Source organism: Hypomesus nipponensis, chromosome 25 (assembly GCF_054491055.1).
Source record: "Hypomesus nipponensis isolate SF chromosome 25, ASM5449105v1, whole genome shotgun sequence".
NCBI classification, from domain to species: domain Eukaryota; kingdom Metazoa; phylum Chordata; class Actinopteri; order Osmeriformes; family Osmeridae; genus Hypomesus; species Hypomesus nipponensis.
The window spans coordinates 7,236,556-7,260,551 of NC_140385.1; the positions used below are offsets into that span (position 1 = coordinate 7,236,556).

Consider the following 23,996-nt stretch of genomic DNA (forward strand, 5'->3'; position numbering starts at 1 on the left):
ATTCACACCATGCATAGTTCTTATGGTTATGAAGCTATACGGTATTTTTCTTGAACTTGGAAGTTCAGTTTCTAATGTTATGAAGGTTTTTAGTCTTCTACTCTTATTGCAACCCCACCCGTTTATCTTCAAGGGTAAGAACACAAGTAACATGAGAACAGTTTCACTGTTAAACTTTGGCCCAACAACAGCTCAACTCAATAATGATGATGACAAAGCAAGAGTTAAGATCACTTTTTTATTCTTGATTTTTTTTATGCCAATATTGCAAGTTTTTTTAATAGTTTTTTTCTTTAATGACATAAGGAATTGAGCATGAACTGAAACTGCAATATGTACAAAAAACAAACAATCTATCATGTTATAAAAAAAAAAAGTCCCCTTGTTTCACGTTATTGCTAAATGTTACAAACTGCACAGGTATCTACCATCAGCAGCCATCTGAGCACTGAGTATACTACCACATTGACACCTCTGTTCATCATGACTAGAACAATACACTGACAGAGAGACCGAGTGAGAGAGAAGGAAAGAGAGAGTGAGAGCCAGGAGGTGAGGAAAAGAGAATAGGAATCCATTTTGCGATAGCAAAGGATACCAAAGAAGAAAGGAGATCAAAACATACAGAGAGAAGAGAAAGAGAGAGAGAGAGAGAAAAAAGTGTGCGAGATAAGGGTTCGCGCTCTGTGAAGCAGCCAGCCAGTTGTGTTCAACAGCGAGGCTGAGTGCGACAGAGGCCTCCTCACACATCTCTTCATTTATTTAAAGCTGCCTCTCCCCTGTCCGTTTTCGTTTAGCAGTGCATGAAAACTCTACGTTATAAAAGACATTTGGCATATTAGAGGATACATACATTGTTCAGAGCTCATTACGACAACAACCCCCCCAAAAAAGCTGCTTTTGGAAAAACAAAACAGGACGTTATGACCAGACAAATAAGTGAAAATTGGTTCGTTAAGTGTACAGTATTTGCAAAAAGCATATGTGAGACGGCAACCAGCTAGGGGGCCACGTTAATACAGCTCGTTTAAAAGAAGGCATTGTAACATTGTTCCTCTCGCCATCCCTCTTTTAATTCAGTGAAACATGAAGATGAGGAACGCTGGTGCCTCAATTCCAGCCTCAATAACCCATAATCCTCTCCGGCCAAACCGAGTACACGTAAACAGCCAGAAACTCTTGAAGGTAGCAACTACACATCACCCTTCAACTGTTTACTTGACGCAGCAAAGCCACTCGTTCTAGACGTGCACAACCCGTGAGTTGGTGATGAGCAGGGCGACAGGAGGAGAGAGAGGCTACTGAACGTGTAAACAACATTTTAAAAGAAAAACCGGGAGGAGGTGGGTAACACCTCAGGCCACGGAGGCCACTGAACCCAAACTGAAAACATCCAAGCTAATTCCTACCAGCTAAAACTGACATCAGCAAGAATTTAGAAAAGAAAAAACACTGAGTTAACTCAGAGATTTGGTGACAACGTATTGACATGAGGGAACAGAGTAAAGGGTTTTCGAAAGGCCAACTGCTTTCTATTCATGGTGTAAAAATTCAATCTTCTACTTTCGCCATGTAGATGGTGATGCAGCTTTTCTTGATACGGTGCTACAAGCTATGCAATTTAGGTTGAGAGCACCTATTCCTTGATAACCATACAGTAGCCTTTTGACAACACACTCCCAGGCCAAAGTGAGGCAGCGTTGGGCAATAATGCACTTATTTCTTTGACATAAAATAAACAAAAAGGGGAAAACTTTTATACCAAATAATTTAAAATAACAATATTACACTGTATAAAGATTACATCAATAGTTGACAAGATGGGCACACAAACAAAAAAATTACATGAGGGTTATATATTAAAAAGCATCCCTAAAAGTATTATTTTTGGGACAAATTGAGCACTTTTTTTCTTTCCCCGTTTAAAGGGATGTGAGTAAGTAAGGGTTTGTGTGACTGAGGGTGAAATTACTTCATCAGTCAGACATTCAAGTTACAGCGTCATAGTTCTTCCCAGAAGTTTGTACAGTTTACTGTAATACTATGATCAACGTATTGCCTCGTATCAATTTGTTCGTCCACATTTATCAGAGAAGTAAGAGTGAGTCGTTTCAGTATTTGGATCGGAAGACGGCGCAAATGAATCCCAAGTCCATCTTTAAAAGAGCACTGATTGTTCTGGACACGAATGGATGTTTGAAATGGAGCGAGTCTGACTCATTGTTCCATTAGAACGCCAATACAAGGAAGCAAAATCAACACACACACACACACACACCATAGCACTCATTCGCTAGCACACTTACGCAAGCTGGTGAACTAGTGGTCAGGCAGACAAAACCCAAGAACAGACAAAACACAACCTGTACAATATTGCTGTACATTCTGGAAAGTACACATCTTCGACGCACGCACACACACACATACATCTAGAAGGCCTTATAATTCTACAGGACACATGATCACCACACACACACACAGAGAGTACATTTACATGGGCGACTTGAGTGCAGCTACTTTCAGACTGTGAGTTTACAATGTACATCAAAGTGTTGCTGGAGGTGAATACCACAGGACATGTGACAGGTTCCAAGGCCCCAGCTGAGCTTACAGCACACTCGTAACAACCATGGGTCCAAAATGGCGGAAGCTGAATACCGGAAGGTACAAAACCGGTAGTAAGTGTTCTTTTTTCGGTAGTTTCAAACTCTTTAGTTATTTTCTTTCTTTTTTTTTTTTTTTTTAAAGGCCAACAGATCCTTCAGAAGGCTGATAACATGACAACATGATTTTCTATTGGTGGACGATGACAGCGTGTGGATGTCTGGGTAGAATCCCCCGACACACAAGCCCCCTGCCATGTGCAGAGAGGTGACCGACGGATTCAGTTTCTTAGCGTTTCCGACTGACAGTACACAAAGTGAGAAGACCGTTGGAAAGGTGAGAGGCTCTTTGATATTTAAGATAGTGGTAAGGCCACGTTCAATTGGAAGTGTCTCAAACACATGGTTGCGTGCTATGACTGTTTTTGTTTTTCTTCTTCTGTAAAACCATGGAAGTTAAATGCCACTTTTATTAACGACTCACTGGAAGACACCTAAGCCTGGTAGGATGGTATACTGGCTGACAGATATTAAAACTCATCTTATACTTTGAGTGGCAACAAACACACAACATGATTTCAACATTTGGATATGTGACAGGACTTTCTTTGACTGTGCGCACAGTAATAAGATACAGTACTAAGGCTATCATCTTAAATTCAATGACGAGGCTTGTTTTACATTGACATAGAAATGAAAAATGTTATAGAACCGCCTGTATATGTGTTTTCTTTTCCTGTCTTTTTTGAAATGAACATACGAATTCTGTAGGCGTTGCTATGGCTCTGCATGACATGTACAGACACACGGAAGGCCCTACTTCCCCACGAGGGGATGGTAGTGTACATAGAGTATTGCAGAAAGGCAGAGGCATTGCTTAAAGCTTTTTTTTCTTTTTAAAGACTTCATAAAAACCAATCACAACGAAAATTTGACCCTCTGAGGTTATTCCCTAAACAGAAAACAAAAGTTTGGATCGTGTAAAAATAAAAATAATTTAAAAAAAATCCCCAGACTTCTTTTTTTTCCTCAGAGAAAGAAGCAAAGTATCAAAAATGAAGCGTTTCCGTCTAAAGATCATTTTAAAAAGCAGGCATTTTTGTCAGAGAAAAAGGAAGTAATGTTGCTATTATACACAAGCCAGGTCAGGGTTTGGACCGCAAAAAAAGGTCCAAGCTCAGAGGAAGAATAGAAACTATTTGGTAACAAAAGTGTACTATATGTTTAATACAAAAAAGGTATGGAGAAAATGTACCTTTACTAAAGCTTATACAAGATCCTTGGTCCATAAAAACTATGTTACGGTAATCCCGGTTTTCATCTCTGTCCCTCTACGTCCTTAACCCTCTGACAACAACACATCGCGCCCCTGTACAGAAACAAACACAAACTAACATGACATGACAAAGAAAAGAAAACGTAGGGGAAAAGGGGGCAAAATGGGGAGATGGGCACGCAAAAAAAAATAGACTTTTCTTTAAACAAAGTTATACACATAGCGGATGTATTGTTGTTGTGGTTACCATTCTCACGGCCTTTAAACATGCTGAGGGTCTGAGCCAATAGGAACTCCCTATTCCTTGGCTCCACCTCTAGCACCAAAGCGGCATGTCCCTTTAAACCACAAGAGGGGGATGAGGAGCACAATTTCTCTTTTTCGCGGGTTTAATGACTTTTTTTGTTCGTCATTGAAAACTCCTCTTCTTTCTCTGACTTATTTTTCCATTCCAGGTTGTTTTGTATCCAAAATTAATATGCAGCATTTTATTTTTTTTATTTTTTTGAAAGAGCGAGTCAGTTTGTGTTTTCAAATGTAGTCTTTACCACCCCCCCCCCCCCCCAATGTGGTATGTTTTCCTCTCCCGGGCGTATGTCACACGCGTGTTAGGAGACCACGGCGGCCGCCGTAGAAGAGGACGTGACCCCTGGGTTGGCGCCGCTGTTGGGGCCCCCGTAGCCTCCTGAGTTGGCCTCGTTAGCCTGGCTGTTACTCGCCGCTAGCAGGCTGGCGTTCCCCGACCGGAGGATGGCGCCCGCCGCGTTGCAGTGCGGCCGCGGCCCGGGCTCCGGGGTGTAGGTGAAGGTCAACGTCGTGGAGTAGATGATGCCGTCGTTCCTCACCAGCGTGACGGGCACCTGGACGGGCTGGCGCACCCAGCGCCAGCCCTCGCGGAACGCTGAGATGTCGGGCACCACACACAGCATGCTCTCAGCACACCTGCAGAGGCGGACATGGAGGACATACTGACATGATTAAGAAGGAAAGTAAGTCGATGCATGATGTACTCGTTTACATACCCTCTCTATTCCTTTAACATTCCTCAGTCGTCAAAGGCTGCCGACAGAAACCTGAATCGAAAACCTTTTACACAAAGGTTTTTGTAGTCATTGAGCTAACTGGTAAGAAAAGCACACCCATTAAAAGTCCTTTAAGAATCCCAGTGACATAACAAACCCTTACAGGCAACATTAGGAGCACTTAGACAGACTTCCAGGCGACAACCACTTCAACATTTCAGTCACAGTTTTATCCCGTGAACGTTTACAACCATGGACTTCGGCACCTCAGAGCTCCTGTTTATTAAAACGGTAGACGTTCAAGGTCTTTCATCCGTCCAGCAACCTTTTGGGGGCAAATGCACCTCAGCCACTATTTAACACGGGAGATGTAGTTTTCTCGGCACAAAGCCCACCTGTCTGGAGGTAGCTTTGCAAACCCCACTGGAAACCTGGCTGCAAGGCAAAGCGGCAAAGTGCTTTTGACAACTTGACAGAATGGGTTGGGATTTATCCCTGCCCTGAGTTGAGTTGCCTGCATATTTTAAAGGCCATCCTCATTCACAGAGGGAAACATGGAGCAAAGGATGTTGTGAAACATTCAGTCATGCAAGTTTACATATTCAAACATTTAACATCAACAATTTGAGCTTCATTCTAACAATATCGAGACTTGGAGCTCATAAACTAAATGAAACCCGAAAACATCGTCACTTTTCCAACCCTTTTGTGTGATGAACCCCCCCATTTATCACTACTTAACATGCCCAAAATTTGAATAAGGTGCACCACTTCAGATGCAAAAGATTAAAACATAATTAGACATGCTTTTGGAGGAGCCTGTCCTATTAAAACCTTGGACATTTAGTAGTTTAGGATTTGCTCATGATGGTTAAAGTGAGTTGTATCAGCCTGGGGAGATCCAGAGAGTCCTGGGAGGCCTTCAGAAAGAAGGTTGTAGATGCATCTGAGTCTGGGTAAGTGATTTAAAGATCTGCAAACCGTTTTAAATAAGCCCTTTAAATGTTTGGATTCGTTTTCTCTTTTTTTTTTTTTTTTTTTACAAGTGGAGAACATTTAAAACAACTGCCAACACGAACAAGCAAGTTCCGACTGAAATATGTTTAAAGTCAACAATCACAGTACCAACATGGTTGCTCTTGCGACAGTTGATCTCAAAAGTACATGCATCTACCATCAGAAAAATGCAGTCCAAGTTTGAGGTGAAAACCCAAAACAAAAAGGACATGATTTTTTGCCAGAGAACACTTCAACAAAACCCAGGACTCCAGGAACAACGAGCTCTGGACAGGTGAAGCCTGGATATGAATCCTATTGAGAGGCTGTGGGTGATTTGTGACTCACAACACACGCGATAAACCCCTCAAACATCACCCGGTTGAAAGAACTCAGCGTGTCTCTGCAATCTAACACAACCCGAGAGGCGACGATGACGCAGCTGGCCCTAGGGCAAGGTAAGACAAGGTGGCACTAGGACAAGGTAAGACAAGGTGGCACTAGGACAAGGTAGGACAAGGTGGCACTAGGACAAGGTAAGACAAGGTGACTCTAGGACAAGGTAAGACAAGGTGGCACTAGGACAAGGTAAGACAAGGTGACTCTAGGACAAGGTAAGACAAGGTGGCACTAGGACAAGGTAAGACAGGGTGACTCTAGGACAAGGTAAGACAAGGTGGCACTAGGACAAGGTAAGACAAGGTGGCACTAGGACAAGGTAAAACAAGGTGACTCTAGGACAAGGTAAGACAAGGTGGCACTAGGACAAGGTAAGACAAGGTGACTCGAGGACAAGGTAAGACAAGGTGGCATGTCGGACCTGTACATGGTCTCTGCCTCCACGTCTCCGAACCAGACCCGCAGATTTGGAGTGAAGTTCTGTCCCGTCAGCTCCAGCATGGCTACGTCTCCTCCGCCGTTGAGCTACACACACACACACACACACACACAGAGACACACCACGGTAAACAGAGCGTGTGAGCAATGGAACTGCAGGAGTGGGCCTGTTTGGAGCGCAGAGACGGATATCCCACTTGACGTGGCCGCATGGCTGGGGCGTCTCTCTGGGTGTCTCACCTGTAAGCTCTCCACCACAGGCACGGGGGTGACAGGCGAGTGGACAGGGCCCATGCCCTCGTAGAAGGTGTATTCAGCCTTGTCCGTGCTGATGATTGTCCAGGAGGCCCCGTCGTTGATCATCTCCTTGTTTGGTTCCTTTGGGCATGGAGTGGCCTGCGGGGGTGGGGCATTTAGTCACACAAGGTCACTACAAACCTCCAGAGTGCCGTGACACTGGTCCGCTGGATGGGTTCGTGTTTTCTTATGTGGAGTTGTTGTGGGACCGGTGGGGTGTAGGGAGAGTATGTGGTTATGTTCCCGACATTTGCTACGTGCATGTGGGGCCCTTACTTGAAACTGGATGATCCTCTCTTGGGAAAGGCACAGGTACATGCGCTCCGTGTCTTTCAGGTAGAAGGCACACTTGTGGAGCTGCGACACGGGGTCGTCTGCGTCCAGCAGGGCGGTCTGCTTGTCCACCTTGCGAATGATCTGGAGGAAGGCGGGAGGGACGGTAAGAAAACACGATACAAGGCGCTACTGGCATGTGGCATGCATTTTTTGTCACGTTGCTTGAGATAAAAGCCTCTGTTAACTGACTAAGAGGTCAACGGCACAGCAGGCAGAGGGAGAGCGTTAGGTATGAGGTGGTTAGTTACCAGTCTGGGCAGGGCCATGCCGGTGACTGAGCACACCAGCTTTACAGTCTGGCCGTAGTGGATGTAGCCGTCCCTCACAGTGAACTCCTCTCCTTCGGACTCCTCGTCATCCACTGGGGGGGGGGGGGGGGGGGGGAGGGGGCATTGTCATTGTTGTCCACAGCAGCAGCGGCAAAACTGTTGCATGACGTACGCTTTTATTCCAAGTTGTTTTGGCAACATATTTTATAGGTCACAACAACAAAAAAACGAGGCTATTTCATATGCTATGAATTCATTTATTTAGTCAAGCTTATTTCCGATATTTTCGTCTGCCGGACAACCACTAGTGATACCGTCTGAACATCCTGAAACCCGCTTGTGTTTGTATGTGCGCGTCAAAGTCAGACATAGATAGGGATGGGTACCAAAACCCTTTGTGTCTTAATAACGCAAACAACACCCAACCCTAGACACAGACATCATAATGAAGAGAGAGAGGGCAACACAGAGAGAGTGTGTGTGTGTGTGTGTGTGAGTGTATCTACGTTCCGGGGCACTCACACAGGTGGATGTAGAAAGCACCCCATTGCTGAGAGCTGGCGTGGAAGTTGCCCCCCTCCACATGAAGGTAGCGTGTGCTGACTGTTTGAGAGCGCAACCGGTTGAACAGTGCTACCTTGGTCCCAGACGCAATGCACACTGGAGACAGAAGGCAGACAGGGAGAGAGGAAGGAGAACACTGAAGACTTGACTGAAAACGACAAAGGAAAAAACGGACAAAACCTGCAACCTAAAATGAGACATCTTAAATCTTCCGCTTCCAAAATGATCCTAATTGATCATCATCCGCTCAATGCACTGTGTGTTCTGCCAAGCGCTGGTGTTTTCTCAGCTTGGAACAAACACGGGCGGTTACACAACAACCCAAGCTTGCGCGTCCGGTAAACGACCGATATCCCTGTGATAGGAGGGCAGAAAATAGCATCCAAAACAAATATAGACAGGATAGGGGCTGCTCTCATGCCACTGTTGCCAACGGGTGGAGAAACTAACCAACAGTGCCTCCTAGCTGTGGAAAAGGCCTTCACAATGACCAGGACGTTCCTGACAGTCTAACCCTGTCACAAAACACAGAGATACAAGCAGGAACGTGAAACCATAAAAGTACCAGTTGGACATTTACATTACATTTAGTCATTTAGCAGACGCTCTTATCCAGAGCGACTTACAGTAAGTACAGGGACATTCTCCCTGAGGCAAGTAGGGTGAAGTGCCTTGCCCAAGGACACAACGTCATTTGGCACAGCCGGGAATCGAACTGGCAACCTTCAGATTACTAGCCCGATTTCCTAACTGCTCAGCCACCTGACTCCCGCAGGTGCAATTGGGGAAAGACGCCTTTTGAAGTAGGGTTAGGTTCAAAAGACCGTCCAGACACATCGACACTGCAGCCTTTACCGGACAGAGAAAGCTAGAAAGGAGGTTCTAGAAAAACCCTGATGACCCGGAGGGCTCCTCATGTCAGGACGGAGGGGGACGGGCGGGGACTCACGGTCGGCGTTCTTGAGCGACTGCTTCTTCTTGGAGGGCTTGGAGATCACTTTGATCCTTTTGCTGAGGAAGACGCCGATGTCCGCGCTGTTGCCGTAGAACATCTTGACGGACAGCATGAAGTGCTTTCTCTTGTCGGAGTCTGATATGTACAAGGTTTTGGCCGTGCAATAGTTCTGGAGGGGGGGGGGGGGGGCAGTAAGGAACAGCAGTTAGAATGGATTGGTAACTGGACACCTGGTATGGGGTTTGTCAATCAAGATCATTTTTAGGGATGCACCGAGTCTAGGATTCGGTTTCGGATTTGGTCGAACCTTGGATTTTTTTTTTTTCACAGAATCCGAACCCTACGCTTGCATTACGCGCGCTACGCTGGTCGACATAATGACGCCGCCATTGATTACGGGAAGGTGTTTACGTAGGTGGACCGTTCAATGCAATAGGCTGAGACAAAGTGAGAATGGAACTTGTGAGCTGAAAAAGTGTTGTTTGGCAGAACTTTCAGTCAAAAGAAGAGATTCAAGTGGAGCTACATGTTCAATTTGCAAAGTCGATTTTGTCTCGTGGTGGCAAGGACCCTAAACAACAGACAACATCTCTGCTGTTAAAACATTTGGTATGAAACATCCAAAAGAAATTAAAGAAATCTAAAAGACTAATAATTTGGATATTGATTGGAACTTGAGATAAGGTAAACACAGGCATATGGTAATTGTCAAGATGTATATTGTCTCCCTAGCATAATGTTGCCTATTCCCTTTTTTTTACTGTAAAAAATTACACTGCTGTGGACGTTGTTGACTTCATTCATGTGTTTACTGTGTTAATGGACTGAGCAGGGGAGTAGGGTTCGGTATTCGGTTTCGGCCAAATCTCAACCAGTGGATTCGGTATTCGGCCGAACCCCAAAAATCTGGATTCCGTGCATCCCTAATCATTTGTGACGAGGTGAGTTTGTGTGAGTAAGGATATGGTGTCTGTGAGGGAGTGTGTGTGTGTTACCTTTCCCTCCAGGTTGAGCTGCTGCATCTCCTGGTCACTGTTGCCGATCCCGATGAAGGCACAGGGCTGGGACTCCTGCTCCGAGCAGCCGTCTCGCTCCATCTGATCCTTCTTTTTCTTCCAGCCGCTGCCCATCAGGTACACGCACGGAGGAGGGCAGAAGAACCTAGACACACACACACAGAGAGACACACACACACAGAGACAGACACACACACACAGAGAGAGACACACACACACAGAGACAGACACACACACACACAGAGAGACAGACACACACACACAGACACACACACACAGACACACACATAGTGAGAGAGAGACACACACACAGAGAGAGACACACACACACAGACACACACACACAGACACACACATAGTGAGAGAGAGACACACAGACACAGAGAGACACACACACACAGAGAGAGACACACACACACAGACACACACATAGTGAGAGAGAGACACACAGACACAGAGAGACACACACACACAGAGAGAGACACACACACACAGACACACGTTAGTATGATGGACACAGAATCAGGAGAACCAGGACACAGTCCTTACACCAGGGGTGTCCAAATCCGGTCCTCGAGGGCCGCTGTCCTGCATGTTTTAGATGTTTCCCTGCTCCAACACACCTGATTCAATTAAATGGGTTGTTATAACGACCATTCATTAGAATCAGGTGAGCTGGATCAGGGAAACATCTAAAATATGCAGGACAGCGGCCCTCGAGGACCGGATTTGGACACCCCTGCCTTACACACATGATGTCCACTATAGTACAGCACATCCATCCCCAACACACAGGCCTTGACAGGATGACCACCCTACACGTCCTCCACACACCTCAAACTGCCATCGGTGGTTAACTCAGAGCAAGACAATAGTCCCAAACATTGACCAACATAGATATCCTGTAGTGTAGATCCCCTTAACACACGTGTGTCAAACTCCGGTCCTCGAGGGCCACTGTCCTGCATGTTTTAGATGTTTCCCTGCTCGAACACACCTGATTCAATTAAATGGGTTGTTATAACGACCATTCATTAGAATCAGGTGAGCTGGATCAGGGAAACATCTAAAACATGCAGGACAGCGGCCCTCGAGGACCGGAGTTGACACCCCTGTCTTAACATGTCTGACAGTGCATGTTCTTATGTCAACCACTAGATGGCAGGCCTGTATCAGATTACAGCCGAAAGGGACACATTAGCAGGAAAACGCAAACAGAACTAAAACATTTTTGATTTCAGATAATATGTTCAGTCTCAACCACCTGGTTCTCTGTGACAGCAGTGAACCAATATCGCTACTTTGCATGTCTGTGTGTCCAACCAAGAAGGGGAAACATTTTCAAATTTCCAGATCAAATCACCCAATCATGCAATGACGTATTCAGAGTTACATGACAGGGGAGAGGAGTTGATGATCAAGTTGATGATCTCATAACGTGTCTGTGTGCAAGTGTGTGCGTGTGTGTGTGTGTGTGTGTGTGGGCACTTGTCTGATGAGACGGAAAATGACACATCTCATGCCACGCATGTCTGTCTGTCTGTCTGTCAGTCTGTGCAAGGGCCATGTCTGCTTTCATCTCCTCCAAATAGAAAGCGAAGGGAAAGACAGCGAATGTGGAGGAAGAGAGAGACCGTTTGCAGGAACCCCCCTCCCCCCCCCCCCCCCTCCTTGCTTTCACTCTTCCTGCCCACTCTCTGTCTCACAACCCTCACATGGCTTTTGACAGTCTGGCGCCGATCTCGCAACACCCCCCCCCCCACATACACACAGACACACAGACAGACACAGCCTCCCTGAAACACATCCAAGCTCATCAGAATCAGAAGGGATTTTATTCTTGTTTTTTATTGTTTGCACAAAGAAGGAATTGACCTTGGCAGGGAGGTGCATACATTAAACATATAGGAATATTGAGACTTAAAGATGTGGACTAACGATACAAAAGGAGCTCATCTCATCCAGGGTGCCTCTGAATGTCTGCAGTGCTGCTCCCCCTGAGCATTTCAGCCCCAGGAGCTCTCCTAGTCCTCGCACACCCTTCACCCTTCACCCTCCACCCTTCACCCTCCACCCCTTCACCCTCCACCCTTCACCCTTCACCCTCCACCCCTTCACCCTTCACCCTTCACCCTTCACCCTTCACCCTCCACCCTTCACCCTTCACCTTTTACCCTCCACCCCTTCACCCTTCACCCTCCACCCCTTCACCCTTCACCACTTCACCCTTCACCCTCCACCCCTTCACCCTTCACCCTTCACCCTTCACCCTTCACCCTTCACCCTCCACCCTTCACCCTTCACCTTTTACCCTCCACCCCTTCACCCTTCACCCTCCACCCCTTCACCCTTCACCACTTCACCCTTCACCCTCCACCCCTTCACCCTTCACCCTCCACCCCTTCACCCTTCACCCTTCACCCTTCACCCTTCACCCCTTCACCCTCCACCCTTCACCCTCCACCCTTCACCCTTCACCCTTCACCCTCCACCCTCCACCCCTCACCCTCCAGCCTCCACCCCTTCACCCTTCACCCTTCACCCTCCACCCTTCACCCTTCACCCTTCACCCTCCACCCTCCACCCCTCACCCTCCAGCCTCCACCCCTTCACCCTTCACCCTCCACCCCTTCACCCTTCACCCTTCACCCTTCACCCTTCACCCCTTCACCCTCCACCCTTCACCCTCCACCCTTCACCCTTCACCCTTCACCCTCCACCCTCCACCCCTCACCCTCCAGCCTCCACCCCTTCACCCTTCACCCTCCACCCTTCACCCTTCACCCTTCACCCTCCACCCCTTCACCCTTCACCCCTTCACCCTTCACCCTTCACCCTTCACCCTCCACCCTTCACCCTTCACCCTTCACCCTCCACCCTTCACCCTCCACCCTCCACCCCTCCCCCATACACCCCTCCACTATACCCCCCTCCATCTTTTCTGTTCTCAGAGAAGGGGTGGAACACACACACACACACACACACTTCTTCGGTTGACAGCTCCACATTTTCCAGCATTGTGTAAATCCTCCGCATCCTGTAAAAAAACGTGCTTGGAAGGACGGAGCCTCCAGCGGAGGAAGGGCCTCGTGCTCACCTTTTCTCGTTGCCGTAAGATTTCTGTGCGACCTTCGCGTGCAGGATGAGGACGGTCTGGTCTCCCCTCTCCTTCAGGTAATTCCTCATCGCTTCTCTGTGGGAGGGGGGGGAGAGACAGAGGGAGGTGAATCCCATGATCAGTCTGGAGGTCACGGGGACGGAGGCGTGAGGCGGTCCGATGGGGGGCCGGGGTTCTGAGAGCGTGTGTGCTCTGCGTCTGGAACCCCGGGGGGCCAGGACAGGGAGCGCACCAGGCCCCCCGTGCTCAGACCAGACCACTGTCTACCGTGCTTGGTGGCGTGGCCACAAACAGCGTGCGCACACGCGGCGCGGCCCCAAACACGTGACCCGGGACGCGCACGGGTCCCACGCACACTTTGAGACGCACGCGTGGATGGCAGGCCAACTGGCATTAGGACACGCACACGCATACACACACACGGCCGGGGGCCAAAAGCTATGTTCTCTCCAGCTGTGCTGAGTTTGGTGGGGGATGGGGGGACGAGTGTGTGTGTGTGTGTGTGGGGGGGGGGTCATCTGAACTGTTAATGAGCGGCTCAGAGGGACGTTGCTGAACGAGGGAGGGAATGATGGGAGAGGGAAGAGATAGAGAGAGAGAGAGAGAGAGAGCGAGAGAGAGAGCGAGAGAGAGAGAGAGAGCGAGAGAGAGAGAGAGAGAGAGAGAGAGAGAGAGAAAAGAAAACACCAAACCACTGAGCTCACCACTGAAGAATCCGAATCTCATGTCGAAATGTTGCAAGGTCCGCACTCGGATTACTTCTGTAAACTAAGCAACCCTGAGCCCCCCCACTAACAGACCATGACAGATGAGGCCAATATTATTGGATGTCAGGTCTTGATGTTAAAAAAATCCTCATGACAAGTCATGACAGGTAATAAGCAACCTGCCATGTGAGGGTTCGTGGAACATCGCACTGTCGTGGGACAGTGTTCGTGTCGAAGTGTGCGTGCGCGGGTGTGAACATAAGGCAAGCTTACACTGGTCTGAGCCTTCAGGTCAGGTAGAATAGGCAGACACGCACACACGCAGAGACGTGTGTGCTCTTACACGCTCGCACACACACCCACGCACGCGCACACGCACACACACACAAAGCAAGTCCATTTACACAGATGTCGGCGACACCTGACACGCCAGGGTGCTCTGAAGGCTCCGGAACACAAGAGAGGGAGTCGCTGTGACACACACACTCACACACTCACTCACACACACACTCCAGGCTGCTCCACTCTACCATGCAAACGCGGGCCGCACGCTCGGGTTAGACGGCCCTTTGTTATGGAAAGCGAGGGGGCCCCTTGAGACACGAGGGTGAGAGGGGGGGGGGGGCAAAGGAGGGAGGCAGGAAAGAAGGGAGAAAGAAAGGAGGGGGAGGGCGGGAGGAGGAGGGGGAGGCGAGCACACTTTAGTAACCCTCCGAGGTGGAGAAGCCAGGGAGAGCCGAGGCCGAGGCCAAAGGCAGCAATTGATTCTGATGATTTTCATCGCTTTTAACGAGGGCTGCTCTAATCGTCCGCTCGCGTCAGCACTGCAGGCTCTGATGTGGCGGCCAACACAGCCAGGACTGGGGACAGACACACACACACAGGCACGCACACAGACACTCACACACAGATACACACACACACACAGATAGATACACACACACACACACACATACACCAACAGACACCCAGACCTCTGGCACACCCACAGGATCTTGCAGCTCTGACTTATTAGATGGGGGGGGGGGGGGGAGCTAAGTCCAAAAGTGCAGTGGTGGTGATGTCATGCCTCCGTGTCGCGTTGTCATTGGACACCGCCGGTACTGCCAATGACCTCGCCGATACGTACCCACACACACACACACACACACACGAGCACGGTGGAGAGTGACGTCACAGACAACAGGGAGAGAAGCCCCCCCCTACCTCTCTCCCCGCCTGCAGGAGAGACCAAACGACGGGATGTGGGCGAGCGTGGGGACGGACGAGCAGTGGGGGGGGGGGGGGGGGAAGCGGTGGGGGCGGACGAGCGTGGGGGGGACGAGATGAGTGGGGGGGCGACGAGCGGGGGGACGAGCGCCACGTTAGTGGCTCTGCTGGTCTGCCTCTGGGAGGGGCGCTGCTCGCCGTCACCCAAAGCTGTTTGTAATTAGCGTGTGCGTGTGTTCAGGCTGGGGGAGCTGGGAGGGCGAGGGGAGGCCGAGGTGTCACACATCACAGGCGAGGGCTCCACGCCAGATTGGGGGTCACCGACCGGGCGTTCACACACACGGCGTGTTCTTTCTCTCTCTTTCACACACGCACGCGCGCACACACACACACGCAGCAGGAACACCTGTGCTCACGTCACTGGATAGTGTACTCACAGATACGAGGTTATACACACACACACACACACACACTCTCTACTGTAGGCTGATAGCTTACAACTGGCTGCTTGCACACAAAAGAATATGGAAGCGAGAGATATGGTGGCTCGGGCACGATACCAATGAAGGGAAGACGCACATACACACAAACACACACGGTGGCAGAATCAACTGACTTACGGGAAGAAGTGACAAACATAGGCGTGCTTCATCACTGTCCACAAGCACACACACACAAGCACCCAAGCACGTACACACACCACAACCACGCAAAGCACAGCAAGACGACAGAGCATCAGCGGAGATCCAGTTTAGTACATGGGCCATGGCAGAGAGCAGCAGAGGTGGGCAGGGGGGCCTGCAGTCTACCCAGAGGCCCAACAAGGCCGACACACAGCCAGGGAGCCAAGCACGCCTCAAGAACATGGTGTGGTCAAGGGGGTAGACTCCACGTCTCTGGGTGTCGGGGAGGGAAAAGGATTGAGAGAGAAGTAAAAAGAGAAGTAGTGAGGAGGGGGGGGGGGGGGCGAGAGAGACATGATGAGAGTGGTAGAGGAGAGAGAGATAAGAGTGTGACATTCCCGGGCATCCATAGTTTGTGCTGCGTTACGTCTGTGTGTGTGTGATGTGGGGGGAGGGTGGGGGGGGGGACTGAGCTGACTTTTCGACGCAATCCCTGTGTGCGACAGCGTTGGACTCGTTTTCAGAATGTTTTTTCTGTTTTTTTCCCCGCCTCCTCTAACCTGGATGTAGAGGCTGACGAGAGCTCCAATTCTGGGTCCGTACGGATGCGCACGACCAATCAGAACACGGATGTTTCGCGACTCCTGCGCGGTAGCCTATCAGTGCGTGGCACACAAATTGGGAGCGCGCCCACCCTGGTCAGACAGAGGCGTGTCAACACAGCAGAGCGGGAAGCAGGCGTGAGCCGGGGTGAAGACGCAGCAGAACAGGCAGGCCTCTGCCTCGTTCATCTGTCAGAGCGTCGACACGAGAGAGGGCTATGATGGACCGCCTGTAAAGAGACACACACACACGTACACACACCCACACACAACACACCAGTGTAAAAGAGTCTCAGACCTCCAGTAGGTTGTGGTTCTTTGCGTGGCGTGTCAGGGGCACGCGAGCACTTCAAACACCAACTCTCACGCACACTCTTAGGTGGTCAAATGCTTTAGCTAAGGCTACCTCTCATTGGGAAGATCAAAGGGTAGAAACATCCAACGGGTTAAATCTCGATCACACAAACGATGTTAAAGCAAGCGCTGTCAAAAAAAAGACATCTTGTTCTTTCCGTCCCGACTGCATTTGGGAGTGAGCTACTCGGCGTTCTCTAATAAAGCCGTGTGTGTGTGTGTGTGTGTGTGAGAGAGCAGCAGGCGAGGCAGGCGAGCCTGTCCTCTGCGTGACTCATGTATTGTGTTTCCAGTCGAGTAACCTTTCTGACAGGGCGGCCCTTCAGGACCCCAAAGCGTATAGCTGCCCTAAACAGCCCCTGAAGGACCCCAGAGCTTCAGTAGCCGCCCCTGGCTGTGCCAGACTGAAATGCACAGGGGTGTTCGGGGGGGCCAACGAGGACAGACAACACATTGACAATACAGAAAAGCGCGGATCTCAAAGTAACGACGACAAAACCACAACACATATATGCCACAAGTAGTTCTCTCTCCGCTCTGACTCGCTGGTAAGTTACTGCATTTTTTGTTGTTGTCGTTTTTAGCTCTTCTTCGCTTTGAACAAGTGGAGTGGCCCGTGCGATCTGGAACGCTGGCAGCACATGAGTGAGGGCTGGGGAGAGATCAGAGGGGAGCGGGGGGGCCTTTCGCCAAACCCTCCTCGGTTGTTCCAGTCGACGTGCAACCCCTCATTTTCTGCGTGTGAGCAACACGCGCAGGCAGAGGGAAAAAACGACGCCACGCTGCTCACTGAATTCATCAAGACACAGGAAAAACACAAACCCTAACCCCAGAAACAGAATGACGGTGGCAAGGTCAAACACACACACAGACACACACACACACAGACACACACACACACACACTCCTCCCTTGAGCCACAGGGCTGGAAGGGCCTGTCTTTCTCTCCCTACTAACCAGCAGCAAACCTTCCGCCCACACAACGCTGGCCCAGAGAAACACTAAAAACAGGAAAAACTGTTTATACGGGCTACAGGCACAGCTGTCAGGGAGAAGAGGGGACTGAAGCTGAACCCGAACGCCCCCCGTCTAATCCTATCCATGCTCGACTGGCTGCACTGGCCATGAATACGGCCCTCATTCACGTCCAACACATCAATGTTTCACATTGGTCGGTGAGGAAAGATGGGAGGTCTACCTCAACACTCAACCTTTAAACCGAGCTGAAGCGATTGCGGTCTGCCCCCCCCGACGCCACGCTCGCATTACGGGGACTCGGGGGGGGGGGGGGGGGCTAGCGCGTCCGTTGCGTGCTGGTGTTGGTTGTGTGTGTGAGAGGGCTCACCTTGTTAGGCGCTGCGGCTGAGGACGCTCCCCAAACTTTCTGCAGAGAGAGAAGAGAAAGAGAGCGAGTAAGCTGTTTGTCAACCGCACAGTGTCTGCACACACACACACACACACACGAGCGCGCACGCACACACACACACGAGCGCACACACGAGCGCACACACAAACACCTGTGAGGGCAAACACGCAGCTGCTGTTCTTGCGGCCTTGGCCGCGTGAGAGCGTGTGACAGTGTGTCCAAACAGACACAGGTGGCTAGGGAGAGAGACAGAGAGAGACAGAGAGAGACAGAGAGAGAGACAGAGAGAGAGAGAGACAGGGAGAGAGAGAGAGAGAGAGACAGAGAGACAGAGAGAGAGAGAGACAGGGAGAGAGAGAGAGAGAGAGACAGAGAGACAGAGAGACAGAGAGACAGAGCGACAGAGCGACAGAGAGAGAGAGAGAGAGAGAGAGAGAGAGAGACACAGAGACAGAGAGACAGAGAGAGAGAGAGAGAGAGAGAGAGAGAGAGAGAGAGAGACAGAGACAGAGACAGAGACAGAGACAGAGACAGAGACAGAGAGACAGAGAGAGAGAGAGGTGATGATATTTCACATCATCACCACAAACCAAGACCATCACCATTACAAGAGTGTGAACCAGCTTCACCAGAAAACCGGCAACACTTCTGTGAAATCAGCGTGTAATTTACATCTTCCGGACCAACACGCAAAGAAACGACCCGTCACTGGTGACTAAACCGGCTTTCTGTTTTTTGTGACGGTGATGCTCATGCCAGGCAGGGCACAGACCTCACTGTCCCCACTTCCTTTAAGACGATGACAACACTAAGAAAAACCACACCAAATACACCTTTGTTTCAGTTTTACTATGATGGGTTGTGACCTGACTATCCAGAACAGAGTGGAAATGTCCCGCGTTATTGACGCTAAGTGGTGAGTGGGTGTGAACTGTTTTCCCCAGGGGGATCGTGCTAGCCCGAGCTATCATGCCACGCAGAGGGAGAGGGAAGTGGACATTTAGGCGGCTAGCAGGACGACGGCCTAACTTACACCTCTCGTTCCCAAGAGCTAGCCTAGCCTAGCTAGCCTAGTCAGAACTGGAGGGTAGCCCAGAGGGAACATGTACAATGCTAACAGCTAGCCTAGTCAGAACTGGAGGGTAGCCCAGAGGGGATACGTACAATGCTAACAGCTAGCGCCTACAGATCCAAGGACACTCCCAAGGAGACGTCTCCCACTGGAGTAGAAGAGAATCGAAAAACCTGACTGACAGACAGAAGAACACCCACAACAGGGTGTGTGTGTGTAAGAGTGTGTAAGAGTGTGTAAGAGTGTGTGTGTGCAGCCGGGGCAAAAATAGAAATATCGATGGGGTTGAGAGGTCTTTCCTCTCCCCAGCATGTAGCGTATCTGTCTCTCTCTCCATCTGTCTCAGAGCACTCAGGCCCTGGGCCTGGGCTGGGCTGGGCTGGGCTGGGCTGGGCTGGCCTGGGGGCTGGGGCTACAGAGGGGTGACGCTCCCATGCTGCACCCTGCACACGGAGAGAGGGGTTTCGACGAGGGCAGGACTTTTAGAGAGGTGTACTTGTTTACATGCAGCATGTGACGCGTGCGAGGCTATACGTGATGGATCTTAATAGAAAAATACATCATGCACAAGCCAAAGCACCAATTTGCATTTAGTGCAAAAAGAGAGAGAGAGAGAGCAGGGAGTGAGAGGTGGAAGGAAGAAGAAAGAAATAACACAGAGGGGCAGGCGGCAGGCAGAGGGAGAGGCGTGGGAGACAGAAGCCCAGCCAGGCAAAATAAGACAGGGGGGCAGAGGGAGGGAGAACAGAAAAAGACAGAGAGAGAGAGTGTGAGAGAGAGAGAGAGAGAGAGAGAGAGAGAGAGAGAGAGAGAGAGAAAGAGCGCATGGGGGAGCAAATGAGAGAGGAAGAGGAGCCAGAGAGAAAAGTGTAAGGGGAATAATTATAGAGGAGGCCGATCAATAAGGTTCCCACAGTAAAACGCTGATGCCTCGCTGGGTAATGGATTCCAGACCGCTCTCCTCCCCTCGCCCCTCCCCCCTCCCACCTCCTCCGTCTGCCTTCCAAACAGGGAGGGAGACGGAGAGCGAGAGTGTGAGAATCGGCTGTGCGAGGCTGAGGGAAAGGGCAAGAGATAGAGCTAGAGATAGAGATAGAGATAGAGGGAGGGGGAGAGAGAGAGAGAGAGAGAGAGAGAGAGAGAGAGAGAGAGAGAGAGAGAGAGAGAGAGAGAGAGAGAGAGAAAGGGAGAGGGAGAGGGAGAGGGTACAGGGTACAGTATTGGTAGAGGTGAAAGGGGGGGAGGTGAGCGAGGCTGAGAGGCGGAGGAGAGATGGAGGAAGATTGCGGGAAAGAGTGCAGCTCAGCCGACACAGCAGAAGGCCCACAGCCCGCTTGTCGAACAACAGAGAAACAACAACAATTGGTTGATCCAAACAACAGCGGCTCTGACCACGCCGCCTCGCAATCAACACCACAAATGCAGCTGCAGACATGTTTACACACACACACACACACACACAAGTGTGCACACACACACACAAGGGAAAAGAGAGAAAGCCTCCTTCCTCGAAGTGATAGCCAGGTTCTATGCAAGGCATGGCATCTATGGACTTCAAACAGGCAAGGGGGGAGGGAAATCAATGGGGGGAGAATTTGGAGATTTACACATCCATGATTTACTCTCTAAGGCTTGGTGGTATTCAGTGTTGGTACTCTGTGAGTGCGTGTCCGCAAGTCAATAAACTGTGAGAGAGCGAGTGTAGGAGAGAGAGAGAGAGAGAGAGAGAGAGAGAGAGAGAGAGAGAGAGAGAGAGAGAGAGAGAGCAGTGTAGGAAAGAGAGAGAGAGTGTCGGAGAGGCAGACAGTAAGTGAGTGATGGATGGAGGTGAGAGATAGGCCTCATGTTCTGAGAAAAACCACCGCGCATATCCTCACGTCTTCATGTGCGGACAATAAATACACTTGCACACCCACCCACACACACACACACAAGGACCTCATTCAGCCAACATAACAAGCACACAAAACAGGAAACCTCAGATAGGTTGTCAAATCCTAGCTGGCTGCACACAAAGCAACAACAACAACAAGTCAAATAAGGTAAGCTAACCGTGCATGCAACAACCCAGTTGGCAAACCTGTAATTAAATAGAAGAAAACTTAAATGGTATTTTTCATTTTAAGATGTGTGAAACTAGTCGACTGCACTGGGGAAAGGAGCTCCCAGCTCTGTCAGCCTGTCGTCATCAGCCTTCTGGGTCTGCTTCATCTGTCTTCTGAGACTGCTTCATCTGTCTTCTGAGACTGCTTCATCTGCCCTGGGTCTGCTTCATCTGTCTTCTGAGACTGCTTCATCTGCCCTGGGTCTGCTTCATCTGCCCTGGGTCTGCTTCATCTGTCTTCTGGGTCTGCTTCATCTGCCCTGGGTCTGCTTCATCTGCCCTGAGTCTGCTTCATCTGCCTTCTGGATCCGCTTCATCTGTCTTCTGGGTCTGCTTCATCTGCCCTGGGTCTGCTTCATCTGTCTTCTGGGTCTGCTTCATCTGCCCTGGGTCTGCTTCATCTGCCTTCTGGATCCGCTTCATCTGTCTTCTGGGTCTGCTTCATCTGCCCTGGGTCTGCTTCATCTGCCTTCTGGATCTGCTTCATCTGTCTTCTGGGTATGCTTCATCTGCCTTCTGGGTATGCTTCATCTGCCCTGGGTATGCTTCATCTGTCTTCTGGGTCTGCTTCATCTGTCTTCTGGGTCTGCTTCATCTGCCCTGGGTCTGCTTCATCTGTCTTCTGGGTCTGCTTCATCTGTCTTCTGGGTCTGCTTCATCTGCCCTGGGTCCCATGAACGAGTGTGGAGGGGGGGATGAGGAGGAGGCCGAAGATCAAAAAGAGGGTGCACCGCAGGCCCCCCTGGATTCCAGCTGGTCTCCCGGCCTGGGGAGCGCTATGGACGACACCCGGCGTCTAAAAATACACGGCTGTCAATCAAACGCATCACGACCGCCACCTCTTCACCCTTCACACACACGCATACATGCACACAGACGCATACACGCACACCACCGAAGGTGCTCGCAGTTCACCCCAGAGATTGACAGGAAGAGTCTCTCTCTCTCGTCCTGCAACTCTGTCGAGGCGGGGTCAGAAGTAACCCTCTCAGGCGACAACGGGCAGAGAGGAAGAGAAGGAGGGAGAGAGAGACACAGAGAGAGAGAGAGAGAGAGACAGAGAGAGAGAGAGAGAGAGAGAGAGAGAGAGAGAGAGAGAGAAGGGGTAAAGAAGAGGGCCACGCACAGAGGAAGAAGGAAGAGAGAGTGGGAGGAAGAGCGAGAGAGACAGGAGAAAGAAAAGAGGAAAAAGGAACAGAGTATGGAGCGGGGAGGGTCTCCCCCCCCCACCACCACCACCCCTCTCCAGCGGAGGGGCCAATACAGGAAAAGGAAGCTCTGTCGTAACTGGGGTTTAATCTGTTTTTCTCTCCGTCGTTATCCCTTTTTCTCTTCCTTCCTTCCTCTCCACCCCCCCGCCCCCCTCCTCCATCACAGTCAGTTTCCACTGAAAACAATAAAGGTTAGCCCGGTAGCAGAACAGCCACTGAGGCGCAGGAGCACCAGAGCACACGAGGGGGACGCCCAACAGGGTTCCAGGCCCGGGGGAGAAACACACGGGGGATGAGCCCACTCGTCCGCGGGCGGCAACACGAATCGGGGGGGGCCTGATGTCACCGTCTAACCCCCCCCGTCTCTGATGGCCCGGCGGTCCGCCAGCTGAGGCCACCGCAGGCCCCGTGTCGGTCCGCTCACCACGACAGACCGCCACAGCGCCGCCGCGGAACCAGGAAGTCCCCATTCCGTCCCTTTTTTCCCCCACCAATAGGAAGTGAAATTAAAAGTGAGTGTTGTTACTGGAGGGGGGGGGGGGGGGGGGGGGGGGGGGTGAGATCCTCATTTAGGAGAGAGCCCCCCTCTCTGCGGACGAGGCGGCGAGTGGGAGAGGATGGAGATCTGGCGGGGCCCTCGGCCAGTCAATCCGAAAGGAGGGTTTGGTGAGCGGAGCTCGGATGACTCAGGGTGTTCATCCCCCTACGTGTCTGAACACGACAGCTGGGGGAGCTGCTACCAAACCACACGCACCGCATACGTAAGACACACACACACACACACACACACACACCCACCCAGAGTAGAAAGTAACAGTCATTGCGAGAGAAAGGGAGACGGTGAGGTGTATCAACAGAGAGCATGTAGTACTATTTCTAATGACTCCTATGGACACAATAAGACACACCCCCAGGAACATAAGACACACCCCCAGGAACATAAGACACACCCCCAGGAACATAAGACACACCCCCAGGAACATAAGGCACACGCGCGCGCGCACAGATACAGATTAAGCTTTGAGTGGAAATCATGAATAAAACAGACCATGGTCTGTAACCTCAGCCTTGACCTCCTTTTCTGTGTTCCAAACTCCCAAATCCCTCAACCACACACACACACACACACACACACACAGCCTCCCTAAATGGCTGGGTATGTGTTTGGGGCTTGGTATTAATGTCCCCGTGCCTCTCCTTAGCAACGTCGATGACAGACGGCCGCTTCACACAGGGGTCATGAGGGTCAACACCGCTGCTGAGGGGACGTCTGGGGCGATGGGGGCGTTTCAAAGTCACGGCCCCTCCCCCAGATATGCGAGTGCATAGAAACTAGCGCAGTGCCTGCTTGAGTGAACCAGCCAATCGGCAGCTTGCTCAATTCCAAAATGGTATGTCTCAGACTGGGACCAGTGGTGGCTGGTGCTCCTTGGACATTTCCCTCATTTCACAATCGCTG

The 23,996-nt window shown here is 50.5% G+C and overlaps 1 protein-coding gene across 1 annotated transcript in view; it reads right to left on the reverse strand.

The window, feature by feature from the left end:
- Nucleotides 1–224: 224 nt before the first annotated feature.
- Nucleotides 225–23,996, reverse strand: part of rbpjb (recombination signal binding protein for immunoglobulin kappa J region b) — a 35,226-nt gene continuing 11,454 nt past the window's right edge. Inside the window, exons 2-11 of the mRNA XM_084691367.1 lie at nt 18,130–18,168; nt 13,269–13,364; nt 10,151–10,316; nt 9,150–9,324; nt 8,159–8,296; nt 7,616–7,728; nt 7,308–7,448; nt 6,975–7,130; nt 6,718–6,821; nt 225–4,821 (exon numbers count right to left, since the gene is read on the reverse strand). Of these exons, the coding sequence (XP_084547493.1) occupies nt 4,488–4,821; nt 6,718–6,821; nt 6,975–7,130; nt 7,308–7,448; nt 7,616–7,728; nt 8,159–8,296; nt 9,150–9,324; nt 10,151–10,316; nt 13,269–13,364; nt 18,130–18,168 (1,462 nt within the window). The 3' untranslated portion in view covers nt 225–4,487. The remainder of the gene's footprint in view (nt 4,822–6,717; nt 6,822–6,974; nt 7,131–7,307; nt 7,449–7,615; nt 7,729–8,158; nt 8,297–9,149; nt 9,325–10,150; nt 10,317–13,268; nt 13,365–18,129; nt 18,169–23,996) is intronic.